The 20,000-nt window shown below is 41.3% G+C and overlaps 1 protein-coding gene across 15 annotated transcripts; it reads left to right on the top strand.

The window, feature by feature from the left end:
• Window positions 1-1,749: 1,749 nt before the first annotated feature.
• LOC123514764 (RNA-binding protein squid-like) lies at window positions 1,750-15,139 on the top strand. Of its 15 annotated transcripts, none has more exons than XR_006677784.1 (7): window positions 1,750-2,147; window positions 8,298-8,338; window positions 9,540-9,667; window positions 10,418-10,871; window positions 11,403-11,501; window positions 12,491-12,579; window positions 14,513-14,687. XR_006677784.1 is itself a non-coding variant. In XM_045273398.1 (7 exons), exons 1-6 carry the CDS (start codon window positions 1,765-1,767, stop codon window positions 12,533-12,535), a joined length of 1,155 nt encoding a protein of 384 aa, XP_045129333.1. In that variant the 5' UTR covers window positions 1,750-1,764; the 3' UTR covers window positions 12,536-12,579; window positions 14,513-14,687. The 15 variants fall into 15 exon arrangements, 12 of the variants coding, with proteins under 12 accessions (XP_045129333.1, XP_045129244.1, XP_045129413.1 ...); XR_006677777.1 differs by having other exon boundaries at window positions 14,524-14,687; XR_006677793.1 differs by having other exon boundaries at window positions 10,418-10,865; window positions 14,524-14,687.
• Window positions 15,140-20,000: the final 4,861 nt, after the last annotated feature.

The following is a 20,000-nucleotide window of genomic DNA, read 5'->3' on the forward strand; positions in this document are numbered from 1 at the left end:
TTTTTTCCTACTGTCTGTCTGTCTGTCTGTCTGTGTGTATGTATGTTTGTCTGTTTGTCTGTTTAAGTTAGTTTTTTTTTTTTCCATCTGTCTGTCTGTCTCTCTCTTTCTTTCTCTGTCTGTCTGTCTGTCTAAGTTAGTTTTTTCCATCTATCTGTCTGTCTGTCTGTTTGTTAGTTTTTTTTCTTTTCATCTCCGTCTGTTTGTTTGTCTGTATCTGTTTGTCTATTTGTCTGTCTCTCTCTCTCTCTCTCTCTCTCTCTCTCTCTCTCTCTCTCTCTCTCTCTCTCTCTCTCTCTCTCTCTCTCTTTATCGTTGTTTAAAATGTGTTTGTCTGTCTGTCTGTCTTTATGTTGTTGTCTGTCTGTCTGTCTATATATCTGTTTACCTGTATCTCTTCGTCTGTTCACTTAACCTGTCTGTCTGTCTGTCTGTCATGGCCTTGATCTTAACGCCATTATACCAAAATAAAAAATAAATAAATAAATAAAAAAAATAATTTATCCTTAGTAGTAGTAAATCAGAGAGAGAGAGAGAGAGAGAGAGAGATAAATATTTGAATAGTCTTTATCTATAATATCTCCACTATCACACACACACACACACACACACACACACACAAGATGGCGGCTATAGCTGGGTGGGCGTGGCAGCAATATAGTTAAGTACGCCCCCTCCGTATTTTGTTTGCAATATTCATTCATGTATTGCAAGCACGACTGTTTGTTTACATTGTCAGCTGATCGAAGGCGGTGGTGGTGGTGGTGGTGTGTGTAGCAGTAGTAGTAGTAGTAGTAGTAGTAGAAATTGTGGTAGTGGTAGTAGTAGTAATGGTAGTAGTTGTAATAGTGGTAGTGGTAGTAGTAGTAGTGGTAGTAATAGTAGTAGTAGTAGTAGTAGTAGTTATATTTCTACTTTTCTAATACATTAATATTATCTCTCTCTCTCTCTCTCTCTCTCTCTCTCTCTCTCTCTCAACACTTGTGGGTTTTCCGTTTCGTCTCAAGGGCAACCAGAGAGAGAGAGAGAGAGAGCTGGGAGAGGAAGTGAGAGAGAGTGAGAGGGAGAGAGAGAGATTTGGGAGGGTGGGTGGGAGAAGGGGGAGGGAGCGGAGGGTACAAAACACCACGTGGTCTTTAGGTCTTGGTCTGGGCTGAGGGAAATCGTACATGTTGACGTTATTACCGTACTCTGACAGACACATGACTTCAAGACCACGACTTTTAACGCCACAGGGACGACCAGGCGGGTTTTCAACAGTCGTCCATCATTTGAAAATATAGAAATGTCGTTAATCTGTCACTACAACCATAAAAGAACGCCATTGATAACCCCCGTGGCATTTTATTTAGAGGTTTGTGAATGAATATGGCGTAGAAATGCTATGAGACTGAAAATTTAATGTTATATTTAATTCTAGCTATCCACACCTACTTAGAATTAATTAATATACATTCTAATGCACAATATTTCAATATGTGTTGAAATATTAGTTTATCTCTTATTGCGTTAGTGTTATATAATTTAACGTGGCATTATAATAGCGTTTAGTGCTCAAACTCCCTTATGAACACTATATAAACACTCAAAATAAGCATAAAAACCACAAAAAGCATCTTGGTGAGTAAATATAAACTAAAAAAACATTACTGACTTCATTTTAATTCAAAGCAACCCACAAAAATAAAACACCCGGGAAAAACAGGCCATTAAAATACGCATGCGCTGGGGAGGGAAGGCTCAGCAACTAGCTTACCCTGACTCATGACATCCGGGCGGCGAGAATGCTGGGCTGTGATTGGCTGGCAGGAATCCCTCCTCGCCTCTGATTGGCCAAGAGGAAGACTAGGTATTCAAAACGAGTCTTCCATTGGTCCCATCCTTTCCAGTCCCCGCCAAAACTCTCTCAGCTACCAGACGCCGGACGGGAGAGACGTGCTGCCCGACGCTCCCGTATTTCACGCCCACACCGCCCATACGCCCGTAAAAATGGCTGACCAGGAGATGGAGGGGCAGGACTTCACTGAGGATTGCTCCGGAGGGGATTTTCAAGGGAATGGCATGGAGAACGGCGAGGGAATGGCGGTGACGGAGGCCGGGAAGAAGGACAGTGGAGCTGCTGACGCGCCGGGGAGAGATGACGATAGGTAGAAATTTGTGCTTTTTCTTGTTTTTCTTGTTGTTTTATGGTGTTTTTATTATTGTTTTTGTGTTTTTTATCTTATTTTGTATCATTTCGTTTTTTTTCCATCCAGTTTTCATTATTTTTCATCATTGTGGTTTTATTCGTTTTTTTTCTACATATTCCGTGTGTTTTGGTGTTTTTTTTTCATTCATAATTTTGTGGCGTTTTTTTTCATTATTTTCCATCATTTCGTGTTTTTATGGTGTTTTTTTCATTACTTTTCCCCGTTTCTTGTGTTTTGTGGTGTTTTTTGTTCATTTTTTCTATCATTTCGTGTGTTTGCTGGTGTTTTTATCGTTTTTTTTATCATTTGTGTGTGTTTGGGTGTTATTTTGTGTTTTTGGTGATTAATTGGTGTATCAGGTAAATATTGGTGATTTTAGGGTATTCTGGTGTTTGTTTAGGTATGTTTTGGTGTGATTAGGTTAGTTTTGGGTGTTTACTTGGTGACTTAAGGTATTAGTTGGTGTTTGGTGTTGCTTCAAGTGTGTGTGTGTGTGTGTGTTTAGTTTATGAGGGGGGTGGGGGTGGTGTTTGGGGTACGTGTTTGATTGGTGATTTACAGGTATAGGTGTGTTTGGTGGTGTTGAGTGGTGTTTGGACTCGTTATGGTGTGTTAATGGTGTTTGGACTTATTCTGGTGTTGATTTTACCGTTTAGTGACCCTGGTGGTGGTTTAATGGTGTTTGGATGTTAGTGGAGTCAAAATACTGGTGTTAACTGGTGTTTGGTGGTGTCGGACTGCCTATAGTGGTGTTTGGAAGTCACTGGAATCAGAATATTGGTGTTTTTCATGGTGTTTGGACTCATTAAGGGTGTTTTTTTGGTAATTTTTCCTTGTTTTTCGTCTAATGGTAAAAATTTCCTGGTTCTATTAAATCGTTTATCAAGATCTTTGTTTTTGGCCATTTTCCCCATTAATTAACGTAACCTTCCAACATTTAATGGCTCCAGGGTGGACCTAGACACCATTTCCTTCACCTAGGCCTATAAGATTTCATATAGGCTCAGAAACATAGGCTTGGGAGGGCAAAATTGTGAAGGGTGTGATGGCAATTTATATTTAGTTATTTTGTGCTTCATTTATTGTAGCCTTTAACATTTAATGGCTCCAGGTTAGACCTAGACACCTTCTCCTTCACCTAGGCCTATAAAATCTGGTATAGGCTTAGACACATAGGCTGTAGAGGGCGAAATCCAGGAGGGCGTGCGGTGACCATGTGGCGTGTGTGCTGTCTTAATCACGTGTTATCTGCCGCATCATGGCCGCCTGTAGTGGGTTATCAGCATCATGGCCACCGCACGCCCCTCGCACACACTCCCACACGCACGCCCACGCCCTCCTCTTGCCCGTTTTGTGGATATTTGGTCATTTTTACAAACTTTGCCGCCCATCGTCCCCCGGTCATTCAACCCCAAAATGGCCGCCGAGCTGTTGCCACACGTGTACTAACCATTGATTATTTTTACGGCGCGCTGGTTGGCTCTCTCTCTCTCTCTCTCTCTCTCTCTCTCTCTCTCTCTCTCTCTCTCTCTCTCTCTCTCTCTCTCTCTCTCTCTCTCTCTCTCATTCTCATTTTTATTTTCTCTAATCTTTATTCTTTTCTCTTCCTTTTCCATTATTTTCTTCATTTTTTCTCGTTTCTTTATTTTCTCGTTTTTCTCTATTCAATTTTTTTAATTCGTTTTTATTTATTTATTTTATTTATTTTTTTTTTATCTATTTTTATTCCTTTATCTTTTCTCTCATTTTTATTCATATTCCTTATTATTTCCTTATTTTCCTTTTTCTTATTTATTTTCCTATTATCTCATTTTTTCGTTTCATCACAATTTTCTTTCATTTTTTTCTTTCCATTTTTACTTCATCTCAAATTATTGCTTATTTTTCTCGTATATCATTTTTAAGTCACAATTTTAAAGGTTTCAATATTTCCAAGCCAATTTTACCCACTAATGGTAACGTGTGTGTGTGTGTGTGTTTGTTTAGGTTCATTATAAGGTGTTTGTGTGTGTGTGTGTGGGCTCAATATAGCATTATTTTTCATCCTTTGTGTTTATCTGCTAATTATTAATGTGTGTGTGTGTGTGTGTGTTTGTTTAGGTTCATTATAAGGTGTTTGTGTGTGTGTGGGCTCAATATAGCATTATTTTTCACCCTTTGTGTTTATCTGCTAATTATTAATGTGTGTGTGTGTGTGTATAGCCTTGTTTTCCTCCTACATTCATTACTTCATCTTATAATAATCCTAATTACTTTGCAGATTATTATTATTATTATTATTATTATTATTATTATTATTATTATTATTACAATTTTCCTGTGAGTATTTGTTCATATTTGTGTAACTTAAAAATGCATCAATATTTATACAGTGCTAAGTGTAGACAGGTGTTTCTCTCTCTCTCTCTCTCTCTCTCTCTCTCTCTCTCTCTCTCTCTCTCTCTCTCTCTCTCATTTGTTTGTCTATTTCTTTATTTTATTTTCATTTCTCTCCTTTCTCGTGTTTTTTTTTATTTTTTCATTCTCGTATTTTCTATTTTTTTCCTTTGTCTATTATTCCTTCCTTATTTTATTTTATTTATATTTCTTGTTTGTCAATTTTCTTCTTATTCTTTCATTCTCATTATATTTTCTTTTCCTTTATTGTTTCTTATTTCTTCCTTTTCATTTTTCTTTCCTTGTTCCTTTTTTTGTCATTGTTTTCATCTTTCTCTCTCTCCTTGTATTTCTTTATTTTTGTCCGACAAGAGCAGAGTAGTGTTTCTATATAGTAAGATTGTGTTGCTAACCTTTTCATTTTCAGCATTAGTTAACGGTTAATGGTAATGGTTAATGGTCCATACAGTTAATGGGTAATGCTTAATGGTATAATGGTTACAGTTCAACATTTAATGATTAAGGCGTATGTGTTGTCATTGTTCCATTATTTTCCTTGCGTCCATTACAGTTTGTTAATGTAAAGGAGGTATTTTGATTTTGAGGTCAGTGTTGAGTTGAGTTGCCATGTGTTATGTTGTGTCAATGTAGTGCCATTATTATTGACTGATTGGTTGGTGCCACAAGAGTTCCGGTGCCGCACGCACCACAATATTTCCAGCCGTAACCTTCAAAACTTGTAACATTTGCCGAGTGTATTTGGTCCAAACTTGAAGCCTTGAACCATTTCACCTTGTACTTGACAACTTGCCTTGCCACAAGTCTTGCCGGGACACTCCAAACTCTAAAGCAATCTCCGTCACTCGTCACTCCACCTCACCTGCCTGTTGCCGCCACTCCTCAAATTTGACCTTTGACCTTTGCCTGAGTTGAGCCAGAGTGCAGAGGGAGGGTAGTGTGTGTGTGTGAGTGAATGAGTGAGTGAGTGAGTGTGTGTGAGGCGGTGCAGTGTGGCAGTGTGAGGCACCACACTAACGCTCCATCTTCCTCTCTCCAGCGTGTGACGCCGCGCCGCGCCGATGAAAAGAACGGCCCGGCCGCGTCACTCAGCCAAGCTGTGAGTGTGTGCGTGCGTGTGTGTATGTGCGTGTCTGTCTGCCGCCACACACAGACATGCAGCGGAGCGTTGGTGGAGTCAGTGTGTGCGTTGGCGCGTGCGGTGCGACCGCGCTGCGTGATTGTTTCTGTGCTTGATAATTTGGCCAGTAAGGCAACCATTGGTCCATTGAGAGAAGGAATTGCTTTTTGCCGGTCCAGTAACAGTCCAGTCAAGTCAGCAGTCAGCTCTCCTCACCTGTAACAGTCAGCAGTCAGCAGTCACTAGTCAAGGAATCAGACAAACATTGTCACCTCAATGCTCAGAGTTTGAGAATTGGAAGTAAAGACTTGATTGTTCACCAGTCAAACCGTCACAGTCACAGTCAGACAGTCAAACCAGAGACAGTTTGCCGAGCCAAACCAGCGTGGGCGGCACCATTAACGTCACCACGACAGAGGCCCGGCGCCGCCCACCGTGCATTGTCATTGTCAAAAACATGCGGATCAGACTTGTCCGTGCGCGCCGACCCTTGCCCTGCCCTGCCCTGCCTTGCCCTGGGGCTCGGACGCACCACCACACCAGCAGCACGGCGCCACACTAAGAGAGGAGCGGCACTGGGGCTGCCCGGCGGTGTCTGCAGTGCCAGCGGTGGTCGGTGGCCGGCGACCCACACTACCACTACCTGCAGCAGTGTTGCTTCCCAGGCAGGTGGGCACCTTCTGCGGGGCCACTCACTGTGTCCCCCGCCCCTCCCCCCTGTACTAGTAGCCTGTTGCTGCCTCATGACGGGTATTTATTCCATCCTCTGTACTAGTGGCTCACTACTACTACTACTATTATTATTACTATTACCACTATTACTACTACTATTGCTACTGTCAGTGCTGCCATCATCATCATTACAATTATTATTACAATATTCCAGTCAAGTGTCACTTGGTGCAGTTTTATTGTCACAATTATCATGAGTTTTTGCTTCATTTTTGACCTGTGAGTTTATTATTGTTTGAAGTCTTGCACATGCAACACACCACAAAGTGTCTCCTCAAGTGTGGTGTCCACACACAGCAACACACCAACACCACACCACACTGGTGCAGTTGTCGGTGTTGTGTTGGGAGGTGTCCAGGTGTCCCCAGCCATCCAGGCTTTGTTTGCAGACAAAGGCTGGGCAGCTGTCAACACCAATCCGTGTTGACAGGTGACCCAGCAGGCCCATTGTTAGTGAGGTGTCCAGACAGTGTTTGGAATTTGAAATACAGGGAACACACTCCTCACTCTTTCAAAAGAAAACTTGATTTTTGTCTCCAGAAAGCATTTTTCAAATCCACACACTGCTAAATGAAACAATAGTGTATATTGTGTAGGTGTGGCCAAGAACCATTAGCTTCATGCTGGGACCAATATTAGGTGACGTGACGGTAGGTTTGAGGATGACAAAACAATAGTTAGGTTGTAGTGGTTGGTGTTGTGAGGCAGTGTGTTGGTGAGTTAGGAATGTGTGTGTCAGTGAAGGCACAAGCACGTCATGTACTGCTGGCTTGTTGCTGCACACACTGGGGAACAACTCTGCTCATCAACAAATCTTTGTAGTCATTGGGTCAACATTTGGGTTGTGGACAAGCACAGCTGGGGACACCTGGACACCTCAAAACACTACACCGACTAGCAAAAAAAAAAAAAAATTCATTTTATCACAGTGGTTCCCAAACTTTTGGTGAGCAGGTACCAGTGTGTGGCGTGGTCGAGTGGTACAGAGGCACAGTCCTAGTTTACCACCTGCCAGCTGCTTTCAAAATCTGTCAATGTCAGCCAATCTAAATATATTGAGAATTGTGGCACAAGCAGCAGTGAATGTGATGCACCTGTCGTGGTATGCACACCACAGTTTGGGAACCACTGCTCTAAAAGTCCACCACACACCACACAGTGTTGGTTGGTGCCGCTGCAGTGCACTCACTGAGGTGTTTGTGTGTTTGTCATTGGAAGCGTCATTAAAGAGTTTTACCTGTTCTTTTTCCTGTACTGTACTTGTATGATAGTTGTAGGTGTGGTGTCAGTGGTGAGTGCTGAGTGCTGAGAGTTGGTGTGCTCAGTGTTGCTGCTGCTGATGGTACACACTTGATTTCTTTATTATTGATTTATTTTTCTAGTCACGTTTGGAAGTCACTGTTTGTCTCTCCTCTGCACTTTTCCCGGAGTTTTTTCAAAGTGTAACTGTTCAAAATAAAGACTAATTAAGCCTCAACATTTTTCACAGTACAGAAATTTGGTGTTGTTTTGAATGATTCCTGCCACGACTCACATTTTGTTCCATTTTTTGTACTCATTCATTTTGTCGGTGGTGGTGCTTGTTGTGTTCCTCCGCGGTAAACTGTTTTGCGGCGCGGTTGTACATGTGACAATGCCGGTGTTTACTCTCACCACCACCACCACCACGATTTATCCTCACCTCACAATCACTAAAACTCAAAAGGTTTTAAAAAAATTATCAAAAACAAACAATAAGGTAAAGTACTGTAAGTCATTTCAAGTCATCTCAAGTCAGCACTTCACACAGTCTGCTGCCGCTGCTGCAATGACCCCCTCCCCTGGTACCTGATAGCCCCACTCACCCCTGTTCTCTGTTGCAGGAAGCTGTTTGTGGGCGGCCTCAGCTGGGAGACACAAGAAAGTAAGTCCATTTGTCTGTGTGTTTGGGGGGGTTAGGGTTAGTATATTAGTGTTCTCATGTTTGTACGTTTGTTTGTTTGGATTAAGTTAGGTAGGGTTAAATTAGCGAGAGAGAGAGAGAGAGAGAGAGAGAGGGTTAGGTTAGGGAGAGAGAGAGAAAAATGGATAAAGAAATGAAAGACCAAAATTAGAGAGAGAGAGAGAGAGAGAGAGAGAAAGGCATGGTTAGGTTAGGTTAGGAAGAGAAAAAAACAGGATTACATTGTTAGGGACGCAAGATTAGTGTTGTGGTGTTATTGGCGGTGTTTTATGTTGTTAGGAAGGGTGTAGTTAGTGCTGTTGTGTGTGTTAGGGGTGGGGTGTTTTGAGTTAGGTGAAGTTAGGAAAGGGTGGCTACTCATAATGTGGTGGTAGGAGCAGTGTTAATGGTTCTACTGCAAGTGTTTTTGGTGTAGTTAGTGTTGTGGTGTTGAGGGCAGTGTTATGGTGGTGTTAGGAAGGGAAATGTAGTAGTATTGTGGTGTTGAGGGCAGTGTTATGGTGTTATTATTGGTGTTAGGAAGGGTCTAGTTAGTGTTGTGTTGAGGGCATTGCTAGTGTTATTGGGGGTGTGTGTGGTGTTAGGAAGGGTAATGTAGTTAGTATTGTGTAGAGGGCAGTATTAGTGGTGTTAGGAAGGCTGGGTAATGCAGTTAGACATGTGGTGTGGAGGGCTGGGTTAGGAAGGGCAGAGATATTTGAAGAAGCCACATGAGATCAAGTCTTTCAAAGTTAGTAACGCTTAACTTAATTAAATAAAGACAGCTGGGGAGAGAGAGAGAGAGAGAGCTAACCTAAGAGAATTAAAGGTAGAGATAGAGAGGAGGAGGAGGAGGGAGGAGAAAAAGGAGATGAAGAGTAAGATTTGGAAATAAGTGAGAGGAAAAGGAAAATTGAGTAATAAGACCAAATTAGAGAGAGAGAGAGAGAGAAAGGGAAAAAATAGATTAAGAAAAGAAAGACCAAAAATTAAAGAGAGGAAAAGGAAGAGAAAAAAAAGATAAAATAGAAGAGAGAGTAAGAGAGAGCCTAAAATGATGACACCCAAATCAGTTCTGCTTCTGAGATATAAGGAAGACAATCCACCACTGAGGCACCACCCACAATGCCACACCCCCACCACCACCACCACCACACTCACCCCTTCCCCTCCCCCCATACAGAGGAGCTCCGGGAACACTTCAGCAAATTTGGAGAGATTGAGAGCATAAACGTGAAGACAGACCCCAACACTGGCCGGTCCCGCGGGTTTGCCTTCATTGTCTTCAGCAACATTGAGGCCATTGATAAGGTGAGCAGAGAGAGAGAATGGACAGACAGACAGACGCACAAAATTAGTTGGTTAGAAAGACAGGGAGAGAGAGAGACAAACACACACACAATTAGTTGGTTAGAAAGAGACAGTTGGACAGAGAGACACACACACACACACACACACACACACACACACACACACACACACACACACACACACACACAATTAGTTGGTTAGAGAGAGACACAGACAGACACTAACAGACACACACAAAATTAGTTGGTTAGAGAAAGAGACAGACAGACACAGACGAACACACACACACACACAATTACTTGGTTAAAGAGAGGGAGAGAAATGGACAGACAGACAGATGAACAGACACAGAGAGATAGAAATAGACATTTAGTGAAAGACATGGACAGACAGACAGTTAGAGAGAGGAACTCAGACATAGATAGACATTTATTTATTTAGAGAGAGGGACAGGCAGACATAAATACAGACATTTAGACAGATAGATAGATATAATTGATAGATAGACAGTCACACAGTTTTGTTTATTTATTTATTTATTTTTATTAGTGTATAGAAATACATACACAATTTATGAATATCTTATTTTACCACCACTACACCACTACCAACACACACCAAACTACAAAAATACACAACCACACACACAAACTACAAAATACACAACCACACACCACAAACAACACTAGCACCACCACACACCCCAAAAGCTCACCCCACACCACATTAACCAACACACACCTCTTCCAGGTAATCAACGAAGCGAACCACGTCATTAACGGCAAGAAAGTCGACCCCAAGAAGGCGAAGGCACGACATGGCAAGATTTTCGTCGGGGGGTTGAAACCGGACCTCTCAGACGACGACATTAAGAACTATTTTGGCAAGTTTGGCAGCATCGTCGAGGTGGAATTGCCATTTGATAAGCAGAAGAACCAACGTAAAGGCTTCTGCTTCATCACATTTGAGCAGGAAGCCGTCGTCACTGAGCTTTTAAAGACCCCAAAACAGAAAATTAACGGCCATGAGGTTGATGTGAAGAAAGCCACTCCGAAGCCAGACGCCATGGGAATGATGCGAGGTGGTATGCGCGGGGCCATCCGGGGCACTCGCGGGGCAGCAGTGCGTGGCCGGGGTAGAGGGTGGAGCGGAGCGTGGAACCAGGGCGGATATGGTGGTTATGGACAAGGAGGATATGGTGAGTGTGAGTGTGTACGTGTTTGTGTTTGTTTGAGATATTCCTTTGATATACACCAGTTGCTTGAAAATACACCCTCATACACCAGTTCTTGAGCATATACCCTTGAAATACACCCTATAAATATACCATTCACTTGAAAATACACTACTTCTTGTAATACACCCTTCAAATACACCCAGTTCTTGTAGTACACCCTGAAATACACCAGTTACTTATAAATACACAGTTCTTGTATATACACCCTTGAAATACACCAGTTACTTGAAATCCACCCAGTTAATACCTTTTGTCAGTGGTATACAGGTAAGACTCACTTCTGGCCCTTTCCTAACACCACCTAAACCTATTCCAACTTTGGTGTCTTCTCTGCTAACACCACTAACCACCACCTCCTCTGTCTTCATCTTTTTCTCCTTCTCTCCATCTTTCTCCTTGTCATCTCTTCACCACCACCACCACCACCACCCATGTATGTATGTCTTGTGTGCCCCCCTCTCCCCCTGCTAAACCCCCCTCCCCCCATGTGTGTTTCAGGTGGTTATGACTATGGGTACAATGGCTATGGTGGGTATGGCGGCTACGGAGGCTATGGCAACGACTACTATGGTTATGGCAGTAGCTATAGTGGATATGGTGAGTGTCGAGGCTGTGGTGGTGGTGGTGGTGGTTTGTTTGTATTTGTTTTTCGTTTGTTTTTGTAGTTTTTCTCTATTTTTTCTAACCTTTTTTCTTTTCTTTTCTTTTTTTTTTTTTTTTTTTTTTTTTTTTTTTTTTTTTTTTTTTTTTCCATTTTTGTTGTTTTGTAGTTCTTGGTTTGACTCTCCCGTTTTCTTTGTATGTGTTTGTTTTTTCTGCTTGTTTGTTTGTGTTTGTATCTCTCTCTCTCTCTCTCTCTCTCTCTCTCTCTCTCTCTCTCTCTCTCTCTCTCTCTCTCTCTCTCTCTCTCTCTCTCTCTCTGTTTCTTGTCTTTGTCTTTGTATGTATCTCTATCTTGCTCCTCTTTCTATCTTGTCTCTGTATGTCTTCTGTCTGTCTGTCTGTGGTACAAGGCTTGGGTTGGTAAGTAACAGTGCAACATTTTTCAATCTTCTGTAGCAACATTGCCACACCAACAAATAGAGAGAGAGAGAATGAAGTGATTAAAACTAACTCGTTCAACTTAAAAAAAGATTCAAGAGAAAGTAAACTGGCATTGATTTATTTTATTTGTTTGTGTGTTTATCTTGTGACTTGGATGTGTGTGTGTGTGTTTGTTTGACCACGTTTAACTCAAAAATGTAAATAATTGGAGAAAAGAGAGACCATTTATTTATTTTGTGTGTGTGTGTGTTTGTTTACGCTCAATAACAAGGAAAAAAGTTATCATTCATTCATTTATTCATTTATTTATTTATCTTTAAGCGCAGTTGAATGAAAACGTGTGTGTGTGTGTGTGTATGTACGTGCATGTGAGTGTGTGTGTGTGTGTATGTACATATGTTTTACTTTACCATCGCTCAATATAAGAAAAAAGTGATTAATTAATATTTAAGCGTACTTGTGTGTGTGTGAATGTGTATGCGTGTGTGTGTGTGTGTCTTTCCATGGCTTTGCACTGACTCCTCTTGTCATGGGCAGGGCAGAGGCTGGGTGGTGAGCATAAGGGTGAGAGAAAACAGGCGCGATGATGACCGGCAACACTGGAGGCCAATGAGTTATGAGAGAAGTGAAGGTCAGTCGTAGCTGTGATGACGGTGGTGAGGCGGGGGTGGTGATGTCTAGTGATGTCTGGATGGGTGGTGATCTGGTGTGTGTGAGTGGTTGAGTTCATGAGTGTTTTTTAAGGGGTGGTGATGTTCTTGGGTGTTTTTAAAGGGGTGGTGATGTCTGGGTGAGGCTGTAGTGGTGATCTGGTGTGTGTGAGAGACTGGTGTTCATGTGATGTGGTGTGGTGATGTGTTCCTGGCTGGGTGGTGATGTGGTAGTGGTGAGGCTGTGTTGTGAATTAGTGAGTGGTGGTTATGAGTATTTTTTAAGGGTGTTGTGGTGTGGTGGTGGTCTTGTGTGTGTGAGTGATGTGTTTCTGAGAGTGTTTTTAAGGGTGTTTTTATGAAGTATGAGTGTTTGTGGTAAAAGTTATTTTTCTCTGTTTGGCAGTGGTGTTTTTCCAGGGAGTGTGTGGCATTGGTATATAGTGTTTTGAAAGGTGTTTATCCTCTCATAGTTTGATATTGGGTGTGTTTTTCTTATAATGTATTTGATTTTAGTGTTTTTAAGGGTGTTTTTAGCATAGCGTTTGATATTGGGGTATTTTTTCTCGTAGTGTGTTTGGCAGTGGTGTTTTTAAGGGTGTTTTTAAAGTTGTAATGAAGTTTTGTGGTTTTTGCTTCTGATAAGGTAAAGTTTGATAAAGTTTTGGTGGTGTCAAGCAATCATCACCTTAAATATTGACTTAGTTTACAGCAAGTTGTCATCATCATTAAGTCAAATTTATAATCAATTCTTATTTCTTAAAAGTATTGAAATTATTATAACAAAGATAAACTGGTATTTATTTATTTATTTATTTATTTGCAATGTGTTACTTCAAAATGTCCCTAAGTTCAATTTATATGCAAGTTTTGATCCAGTTACAGTATTTAAAGACTTATAGCCATTTGAAAGATGAACTAGTGTAATGTGTAACTTCAAAACCTTTATGTTACTGTCAAACTAATAAGTAAAGCATTGATAGCCTGTGAGTTAAATAAGGAAAGTTCACACACACACACACACACACACACACACACACACACACACACACACACACACACACACACACACAGATTAACATTATGACTATTTCACGATTGCTTGTATCAGATTTTTGTGTGTGTGTGTTGCTGGGGGGGGAGGGGGCTTATAACACCACTGTTTCTTTTAGTCTATTTAAGTTACTGTTAAAATGATGCGTGGTGGGCAGAATCACTCACTCACTCCTGAAATAATGGTATAATGGTAGAGGATTTGAAGTCGTGAAATAATAATAATAGCAATAGTAATGAGAGGTGTGACAAATATTCTTTTAAGTTAGTTTATTTATTTATTTGTGTTAAATAGAATCTTTTTTAATAGTGATGTAATATAATACTAATCTTTATATGTTAAGGGTTTACTAGATCAGTTAAGTGTAGATTTATGATTGATAATTGTGGTTTGAAGGGAATTGAGAGAGTATAATATGTGTTTGTGTGTGTGTTATAGTTTACTGAAATGTTGAGAGAGAGAGAGAGAGAGAAGGACAGTGAAATGGCGTCTGTGTGTGTGTGTGTGTTTTAGGAAAGAGTAGTAATGGAGTGTTGGTGGACCGAGTGTGTGTGTTTATGGGGGGGAGGGGGAGAGTGAGGATGGAATGGATGTAGTATTGTAAAGTAACATAAGTTTGTGTGGAAGGGAGTGAGTGAGGGAGTGGTGGTAGTGTAATGTAAGTGTAAGGAAGGAGTTAAGAGTGTGTGGTTGTAGTAATGTTAAGTAATATAAGTGAGTGTGTAGGAGTAATGGAAATAATTAAGTGTGTACGAGGAAGATTGACTGATTGGTGTAGTAGTGTAATATAAGTGTATGGGGGGAGGGAAGGTGGTGGGCATTACTATTAGTGCTGAGACTCATTATTTATGGCGGTGTTGGCCCTTACCAGGTGGCGGGCAAGGTTACGATGGGAAGAGCCAGCGCGGGAGGCAGCAGACGCGGCACCAACCCTACTGACGGGGGACATGGGCGCCGTGACCACCACCACAACCACCACAACCAGCACCACCACCAACAACACCACTATAACCAGCAGCAACATCATCAGCATCAGCATACATTGAACGGCACGGCTTACTGAGAGTCTAAGGTCAACACATGGACCATATGACCTCAAAACCGCCTTGCTGAGTGACCTAACCTGACCTCAGAGAGTTATAGTACCCGCCAATATCTCCCTCTTCCTCCTCCTCTTCTCCTCTTCCTCTTCCTCTTCGTGTCTAGTGTTGCCACCTTATCTAAAAAAAATATTTATACAAAAAAAACTGAAAAATGACTTGTGATTTTGCCCACGAGTGACAAAAAAAGTATAAAAGCAAAAAAATTCTGTATTGTGGAGCATTCCTGGTGTACAGAGGGACTTTCTGTACAGTGCGGACTTTCTACACTCCAGAAAACCACACACAAAAACAACACAAAATACATATGACCTTTTTTTATCGTTTGTGTTTATTTTTAATATATTTCAAGGCTGTAAATGTATGAATAAATCCGATTTTTGTGTACCACCACTGTCATTTACCCGAGAGAGAGAGAGAGAGAGAGAGAGAGAGACGGTGGAAGGATGGATAAAGAACGAGTTTTTGAGAGCTAAAGAATTGGTATGGAAAAAAAGTATGAGAGAGAGAAAGGATGGATAGTTTTAATAAGAAAGAATCTAGGAAAATGTATGAGTGAAAGGATGGAGAGAACATTAATGAGGAAAAAGTGAGTAAAGAGTAATCATGGTGAGTAAGATAAAAGTAAGCGAGTGACTGAAAGGGTGAATAATAAACATGAAAATGAGTCTACATGAGGGAGTGGGTAAGCAAACTAGAAAATACGAACCTTTATATTACATGACGTGAGAGAAAAAGAGAGAGATGGAGGCTGGGTATTGAATGAAACTGGAAAATGTCTATGCATGAGAGAGAGAGAGAGAGAGAGAGAAATGATGTGTAAGGAAACTTGAAAATACGAGTTTGTGAGAAAGAAAGAAAGAGAGAGAGCTGGGTATTGAATGAAGTTATTTTTTGCATGCGTATGAGAGATAACAAATTGAAGGCAGTGATAAAGAATAAGGTTAAAAAGAAAAAAAAAGTGAATAACTGAAAGAATGGACAAATAAACACGAAAATATTAATCCTCATATAAAAAAAAAAGAAAAGAGTGGGCAAGGAAACTGAAAATACTAGTCAAAATATCACAAGAGAGAGAGAGAGTGGGGAGGAATAGAATGAGGTTAGCATACGTATGAGAGGCAGTAACATGAAGGCAGTGATTCAATACAAGCGTTCACCTTTGTTCTCGTTAGGAAGTCCCGTTGAGCCTTGAATCATCTTACTCTTTCACCACGCCAGTTTACCAAGGCCACAGAGATGATTGGCCTGGTTTTCAAGACAGTTTCTCCTTATAATAAACTAGAAATCTTGATAATCCATCCCGGGAACCATATAAGTACCCTTCAAAACATGAACATCTTCAACTAAAGCCTATGGAAGTAGTGATGGTGAGAGCAAAGCGTTTGAGAATACTGGCCATAACACCATCTGGCATCTACCGCAGCGATTTATGAAGGTTTCTAGGGATCAGTATTATTCTGTCTCCTCTAAAATGGTTCCTGGGCTCAAAAAATAGTGTAGCTTCTTGATATAGTTGAATAATACTTGTGTTCTGTTGGCTCCACGCATTCTGTCTCCTCTAAAATGGCTCATGGGCTCAAAAAAACAGTGTAGCTTCTTGATATAGTTGAATTTAGGTGAATAATACTTGTGTTCTGTTGGCTCCACGCACTTATCACAAGGACAGCTCACGGTTTGCCTCAAGATCTGACACCCACGCATTCTGTCTCCTTTAAAATGGCTCCTGGGCTCAAAAAAACAGTGTAGCTTCTTGATATAGTTGAATTTAGGTGAATAATGCTTGTTTTCTGTCGATCCACGCACTTATCACGAGAACAGCTCACGGTTTGCCTCAAAATATGACACCCATGCATTCTGTCTACCCTAAAATGGCTCCCGGGCTCAAAATATCGAGTATTATTAGTTGAATAATACTTGTGTTTTGTTGATCCACGCACTTATCACAAGGACAGCTCACGGTTTGCCTCAAAATTTAACACCCATGCATTCTGTCTCCTTTAAAATGGCTCCTGGGCTCAAAATATCGTATAGCTTATTGATATAGTTGAATTTTAGTTGAATAATACTTGTGTTCTGTTGATCCACACACTTACCACAAGGACAGCTCACGGTTTGCCTCAAGATCTGACATACACGCATTCTGTCTCCTCTAAAATGGTTCCTGGGCTCAAAACACAGTGTAGCTTATTGATGTAATTGATTTTAGGTGAATAATACTTGTTTTCTGCTGATCAGCGCAGGACAGCTCACGGCTACCTCAAAATCTGACACCCATGCATTCTGTCTGCTCTAAAATGGCTCCTGGGCTCAAAATATCGTATAGCTTCTTGATATAGTTAAATTTAGTTGAATAATATTTGTGTTTTGTTGAGCCACATACTTACCACAAGGACAGCTCACGGTTTGCCTCAAGATCTGACACCCACGCATTCCTGGGACACCATTTAGACCCAGGACCCATTTTCTATTTATCCTTTTTATCTTATTTATTTATTTATTTTCTTTATTTTAACGTTAATACATGGTAATCCATAAAGGAGAGTAGCGTTAAGTTAAAATTCTCTAAGTAATTGTGTATGGATATCTTGTGAACCGCTGGGGCTTAGTGAACCACGATTTGAGGACCTTTGATATAATAAGTCACTTTTAATCCAGAAAGCGTGAATATTGTATAAAAAAAAAAAAACATGGATAAGTTAAGTAGTGTGTGGCTCTGATGGCTGGTGGAATTTGGGCGATAACCATTGTAGATCACGATTTGAGAACCTTTGATGAAATGAGTCACTTTAATCCAGGGAGAATGAGTGAATATTGTATTAAAAACATGGATTATTAAGTTAAGTAGTGTGTGGCTCTGATGGCTCGTGGATTTGGGTGGATTTGGGTATGTTTGAGACGATACCCATAGTCGATAAGTGCCGATAAATCTGTCATCTGGTAACTGAGAGCGATAAATAGTTATAAGAACATGCAAATGAAGAAATAAAGAATAATGGAAGGAGTAACAAAACACAAAAACCACCACAAAAATATAAATAATAAGAATAACGAAAAAAACAACCTTAGAGAACAAGAATTAATAATAAAATGATGAAAATTAAGGTGACCGTCCCGAGGTGAAGATTGGCCTGGATGAAGCCTCGCCATGTGGTCTGAGGAAAGTAACAAGAAGGCAAGGCAGAATTCAAGAAACAAATGTTATTATCAGCTGTAAGTAAGTGTAAGCAGTTAATATCACCTGCTGGAGTGGCGGAGCGGGTGTAGCAGTGGTGGAAGTAGCAGTAGTAGCAGTAGTAGCGGTGGTGGTGTCGTAGTAAGCAAGATAAGAGAGAGTGATCGTAATAGAAAATGATCATGTGTGTTTGACAAATGTGTTACCTAAATTTGCTCATTTCCTTGTATTTAAATGTCAAAGTAAGGTTCGTATACAGAAATGCTTTATTCTCTCACCACGAGTACTTTCAAGGGCCACAGAGATGACTGGCGGGGTTTTCAAGAGTGTTTCTCCAGTTAATAATGTAGAAATCTTGTCACTCTACCTCTAGAACCATAAAAACACCTTAAAAACTCGTATAAATTTAGATGAAGCCTTTTGAAATAGTGGAGGTGAAGCGCAGTGTTTGAGACGGGCACTGACAGACAGGAAGGAGCAGAGGCAGAAGTAATGAATGGGAAACACGTCTTGTACCAGTGTCACTTTAGAATGGCTGTTTGGGTGTGGTCCGCTTCTCTCTCTCTCTCTCTCTCTCTCTCTCTCTCTCTCTCTCTCTCTCTCTCTCTCTCTCTCTCTCTCTCTCTCTCTCTCTCTCTCTCTCTCTCTCTCTCTCTCTCTCTCTCTCTCTCTCTCTCTCTCTCTCTCTCTCTCTCTCTCTCTCTCTCTCTCTCTCTCTCTCTCTCTCTCTCTCTCTCTCTCTGGAATAATTACGTAATTCTTATCATTATCTTTTTATTATTATTATTATCATTTCTTCTCCTCCTCCTCCTCCTCCTCCTCCTCCTCCTCCTCCTCCTCCTCCTCCTCCTCCTCCTCCTCCTCCTCCTCCTCCTCCTCCTCCTCCTCCTCCTCCTCCTCCTCCTCCTTCTTCTTCTCCTCCTCCTCCTCCTCCTCCTCCTCCTCCTCCTCCTCCTCCTCCTCCTTACAAAGGAATACAAAGGAAGACAAACAGCAACAGACCCTTAGGCCCTTACTAGGCTGTTTGTGGAGACTATCTACTAACTACCAGTGGTAGAGACAAGACAGCAAAGCAGAAGGCTCCTCCCCACCCACCCCTCCCTCCACCCGAGGCTGGCAGGAAAAAAGGCGAAACCAATTGATATTAAAAAATCACATGGAATTTTAGTAGAGAGTGAAAAGGAAATGTGTAATATGTGTAAGGAGGAAGAGGAGGAGGAGGAGGAGGAGGAGGAGGAGGAGGAAAAAGGAGGAAAGACAGAAGGAATACATTACAGTAACATAAACGAGAGAAGAAGTAATGAGAGAGAGAGAGAGAGAGAGAGAGAGAGAGAGAGAGAGAGAGAGAGAGAGAGAGAGAAAGCAGTGAAGTTAGACAAGTTTCTCAAGTTTTAATAAGAAGTCCTGTTTTAATAAGAAGTCCTCTCTCTCTCTCTCTCTCTCTCTCTCTCTCTCTCTCTCTCTCTCTCTCTCTCTCTCTCTCTCTCTCTCTCTCTCTCTCTCTGACAAAATTAGAAAGCAAGCCATGAATTCAGTCAAAGTCAAAAAGAGAGAGAGAGAGAGAGAGAGAGAGAGAGAGAGAAACTTGTCTTCCCCTCGCATATCCTTCCCTTTTCCTCTTTTTCCTCCTCCTCCTCCTCCTCCTCCTCCTCCTCCTCCTCCTCCTCCTCCTCCTCCTCCTCCTCCTCCTCCTCCTCCTCCTCCTCCTCCTCCTCCTCCTCCTCCTCCTCCTCTTCCTCCTTCTCCTCCTGTCTCTCTTCTCTGTAGCCAGTTAGAAGTAGTTACCAAAAACCCTTGAAAGGAACAAGAGGTCTGTTGCTGTTTGGCTTTCCTTTGCATTCCCTTGCATTCCTTCCTTCTTCTTCTTCTTCTTCTTCTTCTTCTTCTTCTTCTTCTTCTTCTTCTTCTTCTTCTTCTTCTTCTTCTTCTTCTTCTTCTTCTTCTTCTTCTTCTTCTTCTCCTCCTCCTCCTCCTCCTCCTCCTCCTCCTCCTCCTCCTCCTCCTCCTCCTCCTCCTCCTCCTCTTCTTCTTCTTCTTCTTCTTCTTCTTCTTCTTCTTCTTCTTCTTCTTCTT

Source organism: Portunus trituberculatus, chromosome 1 (assembly GCF_017591435.1).
Source record: "Portunus trituberculatus isolate SZX2019 chromosome 1, ASM1759143v1, whole genome shotgun sequence".
Taxonomy (NCBI): Eukaryota; Metazoa; Arthropoda; class Malacostraca; order Decapoda; family Portunidae; genus Portunus; species Portunus trituberculatus.

Bases quoted from the DNA above. Each gene is read 5' to 3' on its own strand.
- LOC123514764 (XM_045272930.1), top strand. From the start codon at position 1,765: ATGACATCCGGGCGGCGAGAATGCTGGGCTGTGATTGGCTGGCAGGAA. The intron at 2,148-8,297 runs GTAGAAATTTGT...TCTCTGTTGCAG, and splicing joins CCGGGGAGAGATGACGATAG to GAAGCTGTTTGTGGGCGGCC. The intron at 11,502-14,512 runs GTGAGTGTCGAG...ATGGCGGTGTTG, and splicing joins CAGTAGCTATAGTGGATATG to GCCCTTACCAGGTGGCGGGC.